Source organism: Geotrypetes seraphini, chromosome 3, assembly GCF_902459505.1.
Source record: "Geotrypetes seraphini chromosome 3, aGeoSer1.1, whole genome shotgun sequence".
Lineage (NCBI taxonomy): Eukaryota > Metazoa > Chordata > Amphibia > Gymnophiona > Dermophiidae > Geotrypetes > Geotrypetes seraphini.
Window position 1 is genome coordinate 172,541,767 of NC_047086.1, and position 17,895 is coordinate 172,559,661.

General features: G+C 48.3%; 1 protein-coding gene across 3 annotated transcripts in view; it reads right to left on the bottom strand.

Moving 5' to 3' along the window:
* Window positions 1-17,895, bottom strand: part of HBS1L (HBS1 like translational GTPase) — a 284,783-nt gene that overhangs the window by 257,642 nt on the left and 9,246 nt on the right. For all 3 annotated transcript variants that reach the window (XM_033935882.1, XM_033935881.1, XM_033935883.1), the window contains exon 3: window positions 13,597-13,728. In XM_033935882.1, the coding sequence (XP_033791773.1) occupies window positions 13,597-13,728 (132 nt within the window). The remainder of the gene's footprint in view (window positions 1-13,596; window positions 13,729-17,895) is intronic.

Genomic DNA, 17,895 nt, shown 5'->3' on the forward strand with positions numbered 1-17,895 from the left:
ATGTACGGTGACCAGTGCTGGACACAGTACTCCAGATGAGGGTGTATCATGGCCCGGTACAGCGGCATGATAACCTTCTCTGTCTCTTCAGTCCAGCATCTGCCCCTTCCATCTCTCCTCCTGCCCCCCCCCCAAATTTGGTCTGGCATCCATCATCTTCCTTCTGTTCCCCTCATGGTCTGGCATCTCTGTCCTTCCCTCCCCCCTGTGGTTTTTAGCATCTCTCTCTTCTCATTTCCTCCACTCAGATCTGATATCGTTCTCTGCTCTGTCTTCCCTTTTCTTCTCTGGTCTTCCTTCTCTATTTTCTGCCTCCATCTAAATTAAATTCTTTCTTACTATTTAGTCCTGTTTCCCTCTTTTCACTGTGTCTACCCACAGCTTGTCACTCCTTTCCCTCACCCCTCCATTATCTTACTATTTTCTTCCCCCTTTATTTATCTCCTTCCATCCAGTATGTGTTCTTTCCCCACTTCCATTCAGCATCTGCTCTCCCCTCTCAACTGACATCCATCTGCCTTCTGCTCTCTCTCCCTTCTTCTCACTTCCATCATCTATCCCCTTCTCTCTCTCATTTCCTCCATTCCATTATCTGCCCCTTCTCTCTCCCCCCCTCCAACTTCCATTATTTGCCCCCCTTCCCCTCACCTTTGCGGGTCACTTTCTTTCCCCTGAGGTGGCTCATATCAGAGGGGAAGCTTTGGCCGAGCAGAACCGCTTGCAAGGAACAGTGGAACTTACTTGATTGATGTCGATGCTGGGGCACGTTGCTGTTTGAAGATGAAAAAAAAATAAAAGGTGGAAAAAAGGGACCTGCAAAGGCGAGAGGAAGGGAAACCTCCAGGACAGTTGCTCTTTGCCCTCCTTCAGCGGCCCAAGAATCCAGACCAACAGCGGCAGCTCTGTGTATTTTTAACTTCGGCACAGAGCTGCCCCTAATCAATAGTTTAGCGCGGTTTCATGAGGTAGCCTCGGGGCCTTTGCTAGGCCGGTCCGCTTCGATGATGCGATGTGGGCCAGCCTAGCAAAGGCCCCGAAGCTGCCTTATGAAACCGCGCTAAACTATTGATTAGGGGCAGCTCTGTGCTGAAGTTAAAAATACACAGAGCTGCCGCTGCTGGTCTGAAGGTGCGGAGACAAGGCAGGAGGCAAACGCGGTGGAAGGCAGGAGTCCCGGCACCGCGACTGCAACAGGAAGTTGCAAGTCAGCTGACGCCGGCCTTTCGTTGCGGCGGGGACCGAATCCTTCGTGGACTGGCAAGATTTTCTTGCGGACCGACACCGGTCCGCGGACCGGCGGTTGAAGAACTGTGATCTAGTGGATCATAAAATACTACTTGACTGCTTAGATGGCATAGGTATTTCAGGAAATGTGCTGTACTGGTTTAAGGGGTTTCTCTGTACTTGAACTTATCAAGTTTATTTCAAGAATGAGTTGCCAAAAACATGGACTAATCCTTCTGGAGTTCCCCAGGGTTCCCTTCTTTCCACATCGCTTTTTAACATCTATTTAACAGTTACTTACCGTAACAGTTGTTATCCAGGGACAGCAGGCAGCTATTCTCACATATGGGTGACATCATCCACGGAACCCCGATGTGGACAGCCTCGAAAGCATACTTGTTTGTAGAAACTTCAGAAGTTTTGAGTCAGCCGCGAGTGCCTTCTCGCCCAGCACAGGGCGAGTCTCCTCAGTTCAAATAGCTAGCAGAGAAGCCAACCAGGGGAGGTGGGTGGGTTGTGAGAATAGCTGCCTGCTGTCCCTGGATAACAACTGTTACGATAAGTAACTGTGCTTTATCCCAGGACAAGCAGGCAGCCTATTCTCATATATGGGTGACCTCCAGGTTAACCAGAATGGGATGGTGAGTGTTGGCAACTTAGGAGAATAAATTTTATAATACTCTCTGGCTAAAATGGCCATCCTGTCTGGAGAAAACATCCAGACAATAGTGAGAGGTGCAAGTATGAACCGAGGACCAGGTGGCAGCTTTGCAAATTTCCTCAATAGGAGTGGATCTGAGGAAAGCTACTGAAGCCGCCAAGGCTCTGACTTTGTGGGCTGTGACTCGACTCTGTAGATGTAGTCCAGCCTGGGCATAGCAGAAAGAGATACAAGCCGCCATCCAGTTGGAGATGGTACCCTTAGAGATTGGATGTCCCAACTTATTTGGATTGAAGGAGACAAAAAGGAGGAGGAGCAGTTGTGTATGGTTTACTGCATTCCAAGTAGAAGGCCAAAGCACGTTTACAGTCCAGAGCATGAAGAGCTGATTCTCCAGAGTGAGAATGAGGCTTTGGAAAAAACACTGGAAGAACAATGGATTGGTTGAGATGAAATTCTGAAACCACTTTAGGTAAGAATTTAGGATGAGTACGAAGGACCACCTTGTCATGATGGAACATAGTGAAAGGTGGATCAGCAACTAAAGCTTTCAGCTCACTGACTCTTCAAGCAGATGTGAGGGCAATGAGAAACACCACTTTTCAAGTGAGATACTTCAGATGAGCCATAGACATTGGTTCAAATGGAGGCTTCATCAATTGAGCAAAGAACCACATTGAGATCCCAAACCACTGGAGGAGGTTTGAGAGGAGGTTTAACATTAAAAAGTCCTTTCATGAATTTGGAAACCACCGGATGAGCAGAGAGGGATTTCCCTTCAATAGGCTGATGGAAAGCCACAATTGCACTGAGATGGATGAGGATCGATGTAGACTTGAGGCCAGAGGTGGATAAGTGCAAAAGATAATCCAGAACATAAGATAAGGAGGAGTGTTGAGGCTCCTTATCATGAGAGATGCACCATGTAAAAAATCTAGTCCATTTTTTATGGTAGCACTGTCTAGTGATAGGCTTTCTAGAATCCTCTAAAATGTCTCTTACAGGTTGAGAAAACTGAAGAGGAGTTATGTTGAAAGGTACCAAGCTGTCAAGTGCAGATTGTAGGTTGGGATGAAGTAGAGATCCTTGACTCTGTGTAAGCAGAGACGGAAAAACTGGTAGAAGGTGTGGCTCCCTGCTGCTGAGTTGAAGTAGAAGGGAGTACCAAGGTTGTCTCGGCCACTGAGGAGCTATCAGAATCATGGTGGCATGATCGTTCTTCAACTTGACAAGAGTCCTGAGAATGAGAGGGAATGAAGGGAATGCATACAGGAAGAGCGTCGTCCATTCCAGCAGAAAAGCATCTGCTTCGAGGCGATGAGAATATATCCTGGAGCAGAACTGAGGCAGTTTGTGGTTGTGGGCAGATGCAAAGAGATCTATCTGAGGATTTCCCCACTGCAAAAAAATGTGATGAAGAGGTGAGGAATTGAGTGTCCATTTGTGAGGTTGCAGAGGACAACTCAATTTGTCCGCCAAACAGTTTTTCGCCCCTTGGATGTAAACAGCTTTCAGGAAGGCGTTGTGGAGGATTGCCCAGTCCCAAACCTTCAGAGCTTCTTGACAAAGGGAGGGAGATTCTCTTCCACCCCTATTCGTTGACATAGTACATGGCGACTTGGTTGTCTGTCCTGGTTGTGAAGATGTTGAAAAGCTTTGAGAACATTGAAGATCGCTCTAAGTTCCAACAGATTGATGTGACACTGATGATCCGTGCTGGAGACCATCGAGATGAGCCCCCCAAGTGTAGGTTGAATAATCTGTCGTGAGGACTTTCTCATGAGGGGGCGTTTGAAATAGCAAGTGGTTTGGATCGAGGAATCTCAAAGCACTCCCAAAGACTCTGCTCCTTCTATGGAGTGTGAGGATCCTGTTGAGACACTTGCAAAGAATCTACTCCTTGCATCGAATGTGTAGATGCCAGACCAGACACTCGCAAAGACTGTGCTCCTTGCATAGATTGTGAAGCTTCAGCTCGAGGCACAAGCAGGGACTTGACCTCGCGGGAGATTGCTGATTGCCAAGGCTGGATTACAGGAGGCATTGTCGAGGCAGAACCATATTTGCTCAGTAATTAAACAAATTGCTGCTCCAACATGGTCTGGAGAGAAGCCTGCAAATGTGGATCCGCATCTGAAACCGGACCACTTGCTGAGGCTAAAGGCTCCAAGGTGGCAGTGGAGATATGCTTCGACTTGGAGATCTTGAGGACCACCGCCAGAATTTTCTGCTTAGGTATCTGACCTGAGGGGAGCTCAGGGGAAGAGAAAACAGGTGTACTCAAGGCTAAAGACGATCCAAAATGAGGACGGTCTGATGAGACTCGAGGTCGGAGTCGTGGAAGCAGGAGGACCCTCGGTGGAAGGAGGGACCGAGGCAGCACTCGAGGTCGAGGGTGTCACTTAAGAGTCCATCCTGAAGAGTTTTTCCACTAAAATCCAACAACGTTTAAGGGCTCGAGGTTGAAGCGCTCGCACAACTTAGGACTATGGTCAGGCCCGAAGCACCAGCACCTGTGAGACAAATCGCACGTTGGCACTGGCTACACTTCTTGAAGCCTGTTACTAGCCGGGACATAGGAGGGAAGATAGCCGCTGCAAAGTCGAAGCCCGCCAGTCGACGAATAAAAATAAAATAAAGTCTTTTTTTTTTAAGTAAAAGAAAAGAAGTAACACAGCGATTCGCAACTAAAAAGAACACAAACCGCGGTAAGAGAAGGCACGAAGCGAACGAAGTTCAGTGCAGAACGTCAAAGTACAGACTTCTCGGCTCCGCAGAAAACTGAGAACTGAGGAGCCTTGCCCTGTGCTGGGCGGGAAGGCACTCGGGCATGCGCGGTGCGGCTGACTCAAAACTTCTGAAGTTTCTACAAGCAAGTATGATTGCGAGGCTATCCACATCGGGGCTCCGTGGATGACGTCACCCATATGTGAGAATAGGCTGCCTGCTTGTCCTGGGATAAACTATGGAATCTATAATAATAAAACCCTAGAGCGCGCATGCACTGTTGAAAAATCGTGAGTCCTGGTGGCGTGAGGTGTGTTTCTGTGCCAGTCCTCACGGTGCCTGTGCTAGCTGGAGGCGCGTGTGCCAGCGACTCCTCTCTCCCGCTGCCGCTCCTCTTCAAAGTGGTCTGCTGAGGTTCGCCAGCCACTGTAGCGAACCTTGCAGGCCGCTCTCCACCTTCCCTACAGCGAGCAGTACCGGGGCAGGCTGCCGGGCTTGCTGCACGACGATCTGCACTGAGAGGACCAGCTCCAGTTGGAGGCATGGAGGGAGGGTAAGAATGGGAAGGGGGCCACGGAGTAAGCAGGCATTGCACAACAGGGGACCAGGGGGAGAGGGAAAGGGGGCTGCTTTGGGGGGAAGGGGGCCATGGAGCACGCAGGCATGATAGAACAGGGGACCAGGGGAGAGGGAAAGGGGGCTGCTTTAGGAGGGAGGGGGCCACGGAGCATGCAGGCATGGCACAACAAGGGGAGAGGGAAAGGGGGCTGCTAGGGGGGAGGGGTGTGCTGGGAGGCACAAAACAATCATGCTTTGCTCTGGGAAGGGGGGGACACAGAAGGGGGCCACGGAGATACAGGCAGGCATGGTGCAACAGAGAAATACAGGTAGGCAGGGGGCCAGGGAGAGACACAGACAGAACGAATGACAGATAAACAGCGTCCAAGGAGAGAGAGACAAATAAAAAAAACCCAGACAGACAGACATCTCTAGCACCCGTTAATGTAACGGGCTTAAAGACTAGTTATGGAATAAAACTATATAGCTATGCTGATGATATAACTATGGTACTTCCGTTACATTCCCACATTTCGAATGTTTTACAAACAATATCATCGATAATTGTGATGGTAGAGGAGTGGATGAAGGATTAAAACTCAAACTAAATTCTGAGAAAACAAGATTTTTTTTTAGCATTCCCATTCAAATGCAAAGAGGAAAGTTTGACCTTAATTTGAATAAACTGCCCTATCACCTCAACTATTAGGATATTTGGTGTGAACTTGGACAGGAATTTCAATGATTGCACAAGTCGATGCACAGGTTAGAAAGTGCTATTTTACATTATGGAAGTTCTGTACCATTAGGCCTTACTTTAACAATACAGTGGAACCTTGGTTTACGAGCATAATTTGTTCCAGAAGCATGCTCGTAAACCAAATTGCTCATATATCAAAGCGAGTTTCCCCATAGAAAGTAAGGGAAACTCGCTTGATTCGTACCCCCCCCCCCCCCCCCGAGGCCAGCAGCACTGCTCTATCCCCCCGAGAACCGGCATTGCCCCCCCCCCCGCCTGATCCGGAATCCCCCCCCCCCCCCCGCCACAATCCAGAGAGAGCGGGAACTCGAACGCGAAGGCGGCTAGCCAGTTGGAAATTGATCTTTTAGAAACAGGATATCCCAACTTATTTGGATCAAAAGAGATGAAGAGTTAGGTAGAGGTTCTGTGCGGCTTTGTGCAATCCAGGTAGTAAGCCAAAGCTCGTTTACAGTTCAAAGTATGCAAGGCCCGTTCTCCAGGAAGAGAATGAGGCTTAGGAAAAAAAACCACTGGTAGAACAACTGACTGATTGAGGTGAAAGTCGGAGACAACTTTTGGGAAAAACTTTGGATGAGTACGGAGAACCACCTTATCATGATGAAAAACTGTAAAAGGTGGATCTGCTACCAGCGCATGTAACTCACTGACCATCCTGGCAGAGGTGAGAGCAACAAGGAAGACCACTTTCCAGGTAAGAAACTTAAGATGAGCTGTGGCCATTGGTTCTAACAGAGGCTTCATCAAACTGGAAAGAATCACATTAAGGTCCCAGACTACAGATGGAGGCTTGAGAGGTGGTTTCACATTGAAAAGCCCCTTCATGAATCTGGATACCAAAGGATGAGCAGTAAGAGGTTTTCCCTGCACAGGTTCATGATAAGCCATAATAGCACTGAGATGGACTCTAATGGATGTAGATTTAAGACCAGAGTCAGACAAAGACAGTAGATAATCCAACACCAATTCCAGTGCCAAGGAAGTTGGATCATGATGATGAAGTAAACACCAGGAAGAAAACAGAGTCCACTTCCGCTGATAACATTGTTGTGTGGCCGGTTTCCTGGAAGCATCAATAATTTGACGAACAGGCTGAGAGGGGAGCATTTGAGTAGAGTTTAGCCCGAGAGAAACCAAGCTGTCAGGTGTAGAGACTGCAGGTTGGGATGTAGAAGGGATTGCTGATTCTGAGTAAGCAGAGTAGGAAACACTGGAAGAAGTATGGGTTCCCTGGAACTCAGTTGCAGAAGAAGGGAAAACCAATGTTGCCTAGGCCACCGTGGAGCAATGAGAATCATGGTGGCAGCTTCTCTCTTGAGCTTGAATAGAGTTTTCAACATGAGAGGAAGTGGAGGGAAGGCATATAGAAACCGACCCGTCCAATCCAGAATAAAAGCATCCGCCGCCAGACAGAGTGGAGAGTAAAGTCTGGAGCAAAACTGGGGCAACTGGTGATTGTGAGGAGCTGTAAATAAGTCCACCTGTGGAGTGCCCCATTGGGCAAATACGGACTGGAGAGTTAAAGGGTCGAGAGTCCATTCGTGAGGTTGAAGGATTCTGCTGAGGTTGTCTGCTAGTGAATTCTTCTCTCCTTTAATGTAAACAGCCTTCAAGAACAAATTGCGAACTGTCGCCCAAGTCCAAATCTTTTGAGCCTCCTGACACAACAGGAGAGAACCCGTGCCTCCTTGCTTGTTGATGTAGTACATTGCTACTTGATTGTCTGTGCAAAGTAGAAGGACTTGAGGACAGAGAAGATGTTGAAACGCTTTGAGGGCATAAAACATCGCTCTGAGTTCCAGGAAATTGATGTGGAATTTCTTCTCTCTGGTAGTTCAAAGACCCTAAGTCTGCAGATCGTCCATATGCGCACCCCAGGCATAAGGAGACGCGTCTGTGGTGATGATCTTGTGATGAGGAGGCAAGTGAAAAAGAAGACCTCTGGAAAGATTGGATGAGGTCATCCACTAATGAAGAGACTGCAAAAGAGACAATGTAACAGATATGTGCTGTGAGAGACGATCCGTTGCTTGAGACCACTGGGACACTAGAGTCCACTGAGGAGTTCGCAGATGGAGTCTTACCTGGGGTGTGACATGGACTGTGGAGGCCAAGTGGCCTAGAAGAACCATCATGTGTCTGGCAGAGATGGTTTGAAGAGGAAGCAATTGCTGACAAAGTTGAATGAGAGTCTGAAATCGATCTGGTGGAAGAAAACGCCCTCATAAGAGTGGTGTTCAGAATCATCCCAATGAATTAGTGACGCTGCGTCAGAATAAAATGTGATTTGGGGAAGTTGACTTCAAATCCCAGAAGCTGAAGAAAGGAGATGGTTTGAGATGTTGCTTGAACCATTCTCTGAGAGGAAACATCCTTGATCAACCAGTCGTCCAGGTAAGGAAAGACCTGGAGGCCGTGTAAACAGAGAGAGGCAGCCACCACAATAAGGCATTTTGTGAATACTTTGGGAGAAGATGCCAGACCGAAAGGCAGAACCTTGTACTGGTAATGACATTGATTTATCTGAAACCGAAGGTACTTACGAGAGGCCGGATGCATGGGAATATGCATGTAGGCCTCTTTGAGGTCTAGGGAGCATAAGCTAATCATTCAAATTGAGATGAGGATTCAGGAGAGCCAGTGACAACATCTTGAATTTTTCTCTGACCAAGAAGTTGTTGAGAGCTGAGATCCAATATGGGTCTTAGTCCCCCCGTCTTCTTGGGGACTAAGAAGTAACGGGAGTAGAAACCTCTTCCCTGTTGATCGAGAGGAACTGCTTCGATGGCATTTAGCAGAAGAAGAGCTTGCACCTCCTGGAGAAGAAGGGAGGACTATGCAGGGTCCAAAGCAGACTCTTAGGGAGGACAGTCTGGAGGAAGAGTCTGGAAATGAAGATTGTAACCCTGACGAACAATGGTGAGGACCTAATGATCCGAGGTAATGAGTTTGCAACGATTAATGAAAAACTGATGACGACCCCCGATGGGCTGAGGTAATGGTTGAGAAATGCTGAGATTGGCTATGCTCCGAAGAAACAGGTCAAAAGGGCTGCTGAGGTTTAGGTTGTGCAGCTGGATGTTTCTGCTGTTGTTGGCGAGGTTGAGGCTGAGGAGGTTGCAAGAGTCTAGCAGAAAACCGACGCTGGTAAGTAGACTGTGGTCTGTAAGGACGAGCAGGTGGAGGCTTTTTCTTGTTTTTAACCAAGGTATCCCACCTGGTCTCATGAGCTGACAACTTTTGGGTCGTGGTATCTAAAGACTCACCAAAAAGTTCATCGCTCAAACAAGAAGCATTGGCCAGACAATCTTGATGATTAACATCCAGCTCAAATACTAGAAGCCAAGCCAAGCATCGCATAGCTGCAGACATGGCGGTAGCACGAGATGTAAGCTCAAAGGTATCATAAATAGAGCGAACCAAAAACTTCCTCAATTGCAACAAGGAAGCAACATACTGCTGCAAAAGAGGAACTTTGCGCTCGGACAAGTATTTCTGTAGGGCAGACAATTGTTGTACTAAGTGTTAGAGATAAAAAGAAAAATGGAAAGCATAATTTCCAGACCGATTGGCAAGCATGGAATTCTGGAATAAACGCTTACCAAAACAGTCCATTGTTTTACCCTCCCTGCCAGGAGGGACACAAGCGTAAACACTGGCACCTGCAGATTTTTTAAGCGTAGAATCCACCAGAAGTGACTCATGAGGGAGTTGAGGCTTATCAAAACCAGGAAGAGCCACCACTCTGTAGAGGGAGCCCAGTTTACGAGGAGCCCCAGGAACAGTTAAAGGAGTTTCCAAATTTTTATAATAAGTCTCCCTGAGAATATCATGAAGATGGAGCTTAAGAAACTCCTTAGGAGGCTGCTCAAAATCTAATGCATCCAAAAATGCTTTAGATTTTTTAGATTCAGACTCCAGAGGAATGGAAAGTGCCTCTAACATTTCCCTCAAGAACTTTGAAAAAGAGGTCTGTTCAGGCTTCGAAACAGGCTCTCTAGAAGAAATATCACCATCAGAAAAGGTCTCATCTTCTGTCAGGATAGGCTCCTCAGAATCCTCCCAGAGATCCGAGTCTTTCGTTGGTGGAAGTCAGGAGGTGGGTGTCAAGGGTTCAACATGCTTGAGTTTCCTCAGTGATTTGCCTGATTTGACTGACATCGTTTCAGGAAATGTATAAGAAGAATGATGTCGACCTGATTCCGACATCGCACGCGAAGGTAATACTGCTGGCACCAAATAAATTTTTCAAGTTGGCGTTGGGGCAGTGAAAATGGGCTCGACAAAAGTCGATGCTGGGACGGACTGCTCAGACCTGGTCGGTGCCGCCAGGGTCGATGCCGAAACCATCTGCTCAGAGCAGCCGGTGTCGCTAGCACTGGAAGCAAAATTTGCAATTGCTCTCGTAACTAGACTTTTAGCACTGCGGCAATTGTGTCCTCGAGAGACTGCACTGGTACCACTTGCCTTTTTGCCGGTACCTTCGGTGCCACTCTGCGCTCCGGAGATGAGGAGGCCGATGACGAGGCACTCACCTCTATCGGAGCCGAGCGTTTCTTAGGACGCCTCAAGATCGGGAGGACTTGGCTCACTGCAGTAATGACCTGAGGACCTGAAAGGGTAGGGGAAACTAAACTAAACTAACTAAACTAAATCTTAAGTTTATATACCGCATCTTCTCCACAGATGTAGAGCTCGGCACGGTTTACAAGAACTTAAATGTAGGAAGAGCAGAAAGAGGGTTGGGATTGCGTAAAGGGGGGAAGAGAAAGGGTTGGGGTTGCATGAAGGGGGGAAAGAGAAAATTACATTTTTGTGAAAAGCCAAGTTTTCAGGTGCTTACGGAATAGTTGGAGGGAGTTCAGGTTCCGTAGTGGGACAGTGAAATTGTTCCAAAGCCCTGTGATTTTGAAAAGGAGGGATTTTCCCAGTTTACCCGCATACATAATACCATGTAGAGAGGGGAAGGATAGTTTATGTTTTTGGGTGGGCCTGGTGGAGTCAGGACTCGAGGAGTTATAAGATAGTGGGATTAGGCGGTGAGGATGCCGTGAATGATCTTAAAAGGCAGGCAGGCAGGTACATTTGAAATGAACTCTGGAAATCACTGGGAGCCAGTGAAGTTTGGACAGAAGTGGGAGACATGAACAGATTTGCGTTTTGCAAAGATCAACTTGGCCACAGTGTTCTGGATTAGCTGGAGTCTTTGAAGATTTTTTTTTGTTAAACTTAAATAGATGGCATTACAGTAGTCTAGTTTGGAGAGGATGATAGATTGAACAAGGACAGCAAAAGGACAGCTGGCGGAAGTAGGACCTTACTTTCCTCAGCATGTGGAGGCTAAAAAAGCACGATTTTGCCAAAGAGTTGAGGTGGTCATTGAAGGAGAGGAAAGAATCGATGGTGATGCCTAGGACCTTGCTTGAGAACTTAAGCTGCAGAGTGTCGCCAGAGGGCAGTGAAAAGAGGGTTGGCAGGTGTTCTAATTTTGGGCTGAGTTTTGTTTTAGATTCGTTCAGTTTCATCTGTACCAAGAGGGACCAAGAGTGAAGTCTTGTTATGCAAGCTGTAATGTTCTTGTGGAGGTTGGTCAGGTTCTGGTCAGTCTCGAGAAGGATGAGGATGTCATCAGCGTATGTGTAGATTGTTTCGAGGGGAGATGGAAGAGTTTCAGAGAAGACATATAGATGTTAAAGAGAATAGGGGATAGAGGAGATCCCTGTGGGACTCCGCAAGATGGTTTCCAAGGAACGAACATGGTGCCATTTGTGTTGACAGTGTAGAACGGGAGCTTAGGAAGGCTTCTTAGCCGGCTTACTTACGGATTGCAACACCGAGGGGGAATCCTGTGATGTTGAATGATGCGAAGTCGACTTCAACGTGGACTCTGACGCCGGGACCGATGCTGAATCCCCTTCCATAGCGGACCCGAATAGCAAACGTTGTTAAATATGGCAGTTTCTGAGGGTCCTCTTCTGAAGAGAAGAACAACGGGTGCAGAATTCAGCCCTGTGGTCTGGCCCTAGACACTGGAGACACCAGCGAAAGAAATAGGGCGAGCACACTGTTCGCACTTTTTAAAAACCGTAGACGGTCGGGACATGGAGGGAAAGATAACCTCAACGAAATCGAAAGTCGAGGCTTGAGGCGTGGAACAGGCCCCGCCGGGCCAAAAGTGAGAAAGAAAAAAAAAACATTTTTTTCTTACTCAAAATGAAAAAATAAAAGATACAAACACAAAATATGAAGAAAAAATTGAAAAAGTAAAGCCATGTGAGCGGGAAGGCAGTGAAAAATCAACGCACACAGTTGAAAGCGACTTCTTAGCTCCACGGAAACTAGAAAACTGAGGGACCGCGCACCTACGTTGGGCAGGAAAGCACTCGCGCATGAGCGGTGCGGGCAACCAAGAACTTTCCAAGTTCTTAAAGTGGTCCGTACCGGGGGCTCCATGGTGACGTCACTCATCAGTGAGAATATATGCCTGCTTGTCCTGGGATAAGGAGAAGTTCGGGAGCACTGCCACGGGCAACATAAAAAGGCTCTGCTGTGTGCTGGAAGGCTGTAGAAAGAAACTGAATCAGCTTACAGGGAGATCCTCTGGCTCAACAAGCCTTGCAAACAGGACTACTAGTCTTCTGACTGTCCCACTGGCCTGAGTCCTGTGGCTAGGGACCTCTGCCACTGGAACACACCACGTGCACAACCTGGCAGAGGGGGCACAGTTGGCCCAGATCCCAAACACACCTCCACGGAGCCACGCAGCTTGTTCTCAAACCCACTAGTGGACGAACCTGGGGTGAGCCAGCTCCCAAAGGAATGGTCCCTGAGACTCAATCTGAAAATGCAGGCTGTCCAGAGAGTGTACTTCCAGGCAGCCAACCTCCTAGAAACAGACTTTCCACAATGTCTGTGATCTCCTGCAGCCAGAGCTGTCCCCGTGGGAACATCTGCAGCACAAGGGCGGAATTCGCAAACAAAAAGACTGAATTTAAAGAAAATAAACATGACCAGAGAAGACAAGCTTCTACAGTCTGGCTTGTAGGAAAGAAACTGGATTCCTGGGGGGCAGTCCTGAGTTAAAAGGGGAGAGACTCAAGACTCTGTGTAATGAGACTTCCTATAAGCTCTGGCAAATATGAGAAAAAACCCACTAATCCAGGACTAAAGTGGGATTGTACAAGAATACATACAAGTTATCTGCATTCTTTAATTTTTTTAAGAATTTATTGCATACAGCACCACTAGAAACAGCAGGAAATCCCCACAAAAACAATCAAATAAACAAAACAAAATGGGAAGGTCGAGATGTTCCAGTAGGGGTCTTTATTGTCAGTAACATAAAAACATTCAGTGACTCAACTCTGCATGCATTTCAATACTCAGGGTACCTTCCTCAGGAGTCTTGAAATTTGTTGTTTATAAACCAAACTGTTTGTGTTTTAAAGATATGCTTTGAAAAAAAAGCGTTGTCTCTTATAAAGAAGATTTAGACTGGCTCTCAATAAAACAGTGCAATAAAATTTTCTAGCTCACTTTTGCAGAGAGCTTCACTGAGTTTGATCCTTGGTAGGTTTCCCTTCTCAAACACAAAGTAACCAACAACTACTGCACCTAGTATCAAAATGTTCCAAGTAACTATATCACTCAGGTCTTTATTTGTTACCTTGATCAGGTCCAGAAAGTGATGGGTCAGATGTGTCGCAGTCACCTGGTTCTTCTTCATCCCCAAATTCTTCTTCTAATGGCTCAGCGAAAGTTGTGGGTTTCTCCCTTTTTGAGTAAATAAACTGAGCAGCTGCAACACCAAGCAGAAGTAAAATTCAAACAGTGCATGATGAAGCACTGGCATTTCCCACACTCCAGTACTGGGAAATAACATGTATTCAGACAAAGTTTCAACCTTTACTGCAAAGCTGTTGACCCCTGTAAATTAATAAGGTATGTGGGGAGAGAGGTCAACCAGGGAAAACTCCCATGCATGAGGTTGCCAGGGGTCTTCCTCTTTGGCTTTCTATCATGCTGGGTATATGAGCGTGCAAGCTCCCATAACCTACTACCCAGAGCTTCCAACTGTCCTTAAATTTAAATGCTGCCTGCACAAACAGTCCAAAAGTGAAGCTGCTCCAAAGAGTCATTAAGCATCTTCAGTCTACCCATAAATTTAAAGGTTGTCAGCAACCCTAGCCATCTCTTTCTTCCAGCTCCCTATGAAAGAAGTGGAAGCTTCCAACACTGTGCTTCAGTGTAGGACTGCAAGGTGAGCATCCAGGACGGACAGCTATGAATGGGAAGAGCTAGACTAGAGAGATGATCCTCTCTCAGTTTTACTATATTTTATGTTAACCAGCTATCTTGAGGTCATCTGAAACAACTAGTAACAGAACAAAAATGTTTGAGGAGGATCAAATTTATACATAGCTAATAAATTTTATTTTGCATTCCAAATGCACCTGCTTACTTTTTTTTCAAATCACCTTTCATTTTCAGCCCTTTATATACCATCTACAACCAAGTACACTTCCCCCTCGGTTTCTTAGTAATCTATAATAAAACCCTATAAGCGCGCATGCGCACTCCCACTTGCATGTTCCATGATCAGTAGGTCCCTGACAAGTAGAAGTACGCATGCGCGCCTAGGGTTCTGTTTTCCAGTACATGATGGTGACCTCGACCCTGCCCTGATCCCCTCAGAAGCTCCCATATAATTGTTGTCACCTCCCCGCCGTACCCGAACCCCCGTTGACCCTCCTAACTGAACTTCCCACCGCGAGACGACCGCAAACTTCAAGCCTCCAGCAGCGTATGCAGCACTCCAAACACGCTGTCTCGCGGCCCTCCACCGCCCCGATTTCCTCTGCTGCGTCCATGATGACATCATCAGAGATGCAACAGAGGAAATCAGGGCTAGTAGAAGGCCGCGAAGCAGCGGGCCCAGAGCACTGCGGACACTGCCGGAGCCGAGAGGTCCCATCAGTCAACTCGCAATGGGAGGGTCAGTGGGGTCGGCTGCACAGCAGCGGTAGTGGGTGGGGGGGGGGGGAAGATGGAAACATGCTTCTCAAGGGTTATAATGCAAAGGGGGATGGGAGGCAGGCAGGCTGGCTTCGGAGGGTGGGGTGGGACAAAGTCATAGGAAGGAGGCAATGGGGGCCACTAAGGACATAGGAAGGGGCACTGAGGGCACTAAGAACATAGAAGGCACTGAGGGCACAGGACAGAGGCACTGGGGCCCTAAGGACATGGGAAGGAGACACTGGGGACACTAAGGACATGGGAAGGAGGCACTAAGGACACAGAACGGAGACAATGGGGCACTAAGGGCACAGGACGGAGGCACTGGGGGCAATAAGGACATGGGAAGGAGGCACTGGGGGCACTATGGACACAGGATGGAGGCACTGGGGGCACTAAGGACATGGGAAGGAGACACTGGGGGGCACTAAGGACATAGGAAGGGGCATTGAGGGCACTAAGGACATAGGAGGCACTGAGGGCACTAAGGACACAGGCCAGAGGCATTGGGGGCACTAAGGACACGGAAAGGAGACACTGGGGGCACTAAGGACACAGGATGGAGACAATGGGGCACTAAGGACACATGACGGAGGCACTGGGGGCAATAAGGACATGGGAAAGAGGCACTGGGGGCAATAAGGACATGGGAAAGAGGCACTGGGGGCAATAAGGACATGGGAAAGAGGCACTGGGGGCACTATGGACACAGGACGGAGACACTGGGTCACTAAGGACATAGGAAGGAGGCACTAAGGACATAGGAAGGGGCAGAGGGCACTATGGACATAGGAGGCACTGAGGGCACTATGGACATAGGAAGGGGCATTGAGGGCACTAAGGACATAGGAAGGGGCACTAAGGACATAGGAAGGGGCACTAAGGACCTAGGAAGGGGCACTAAGGGCACTAAGGACATAGGAGACACTGAGGGCACTAAGGACATAGGAAGGAGGCACTGAGGGCACTAAGGACATAGGATGGGACACTAAGGACATAGGAAGGCGGAACTGGGGGCACTAAGGACATAGGAAGGGGTACTAAGGACATGGGAAGGAGGCACTAAGGACATGGGAAGGAGGCACTAAGGACATGGGAAGGAGGCACTAAGGACATGGGAAGGAGGCACTAAGGACATAGAAAGGGTCACTAAGGACATAGGAGGCACTGAGGGCACTAAGGACATAGGAAGGAAGCACTGAGGGCACTAAGGACATAGAAAGGGGCATTAAGGACATAGGAAGGAAGCACTGAGGGCACTAAGGTCATAGGAGACACTGAGGGCACTAAAGACATAGGAAGGAGGCACTGAGGGCACTAAGGACATAGGAGACACTGAGGGCACTAAAGACATAGGAAGGAGGCACTGAGGGCACTAAGGACATAGGATGGGACACTATGGACATAGGAAGGGGGCCACGGAGAGACAGGCAGGCAAGGCGCAACAAAGAAATATAGGCAGGCAGGGGGCAAGGGAGACAGACAGAAAGAATGACAGACAGACAGCATCCAAGAAGAGAGAGACAAAAAAAAAAAAAAAAAGACAGACATCTACTCTAGCACCCGTTAATGTAACGGGCTTAAACACTAGTGTTACTAATAAACATATTGAAAAGAACCAATTCCCAGTGCTGACTTTACAAGAATAAACTGAATCCACCACCACATTCTGAATTCTACCATTTTACTGGTTCCTTACCTAATTTACAATATTGTACCTTAACACCATATTGTCCACCTTGGTTTCAAGTCTTCTATGCAGAAAAAGCCAGAAGCCCTACTGAAGTCCACATAGACAACACCCACCACCCTGCATGAGCCACCTTATCTCACCACATTAAAAAAAGAGTAAGCTTTGGCTTCGTTTTGTGACTATAACTCTGTCTCCTACTGCAGAGGCTACATAAGGAGATTCTACAAAAGGGAGGGAAGAGGGTAAATACTCTAAAAGCAAGCCTCAGAAACGCAGAGAAAAACTTCAAAATGTACACAGAAAATATAACTGGTAAATTTTTGTTTTACACCCACCCTTTGGAGAACTCTTCAGACTAGCTAGGCTGAAGTGCCTCTTTAAAAACTACCGTATTTTCACGCATATAACACGCGCGTTATACACGATTTTTACAAACTGTGCATAATCTTGCGCATTATACGCGTGAGCGCGTTTTACAACTTTTATTTTACATAGTTCCCCCCCCCCCGACGTCCGATTCACCCCCCTGCAGGACCGCTCGCACCCCCACCCCAAAGGACCGCTCGCACACACTCGCACCCCCACCCCGAAGGACCACTCGCACCCCCACAGCCTCCCGACCCCCCCCCATCATGTAGAAGCTCCTACCGTTGTCCTGCTGCTTCCTCTGCCGGCGGTCCCGGCCCTTCTGTGAACCCTGCGTCTGCGCTGCTTCCTCTTCCGGAGGTCCCGCCCTTTCTCTGACGTCAGAGAAAGGGCGGGACCCGCCGGAAGAGGAAGCAGCGCAGACGCAGGGCTCACAGAAGGGCCGGGACTGCCGGCAGAGGAAGCAGCAGGACAACAGTAGGAGCTTCTACATGATGGAGGGGGGGGTCGGGAGGCTGTGGGAGTGCGAGCGGTCCTTCGGGGTGGGGGTGCGAGTGCGTGCAAGCGGTCCTTCGGGGTGGGGGTGCGAGCGGTCCTGCGTGGGGGTGAATCGGACGTCGGGGGGGCATCAGGCTTTCAGGGTGGGGACAGGACTTCAAGGGGGAGAGGAGAATCGGGGCGGGCGAAAGGAGTCGGGGTGGCCAGAGGAGAGTCGGGGCGGGCAAAAGGAGAGTCGGGCGGCGACGGGAGAGTCAGGGCGGCATGCGCGGTATACGGGTGTGCGCGGTATATAAAATTTTATTTACATAAATTACAGTTTCCCGCGCGCTATACCCGTGTGCGCGTTTTACACGGGTGCGCGGTATATGAGTGAAAAAAGGGTAAACACCC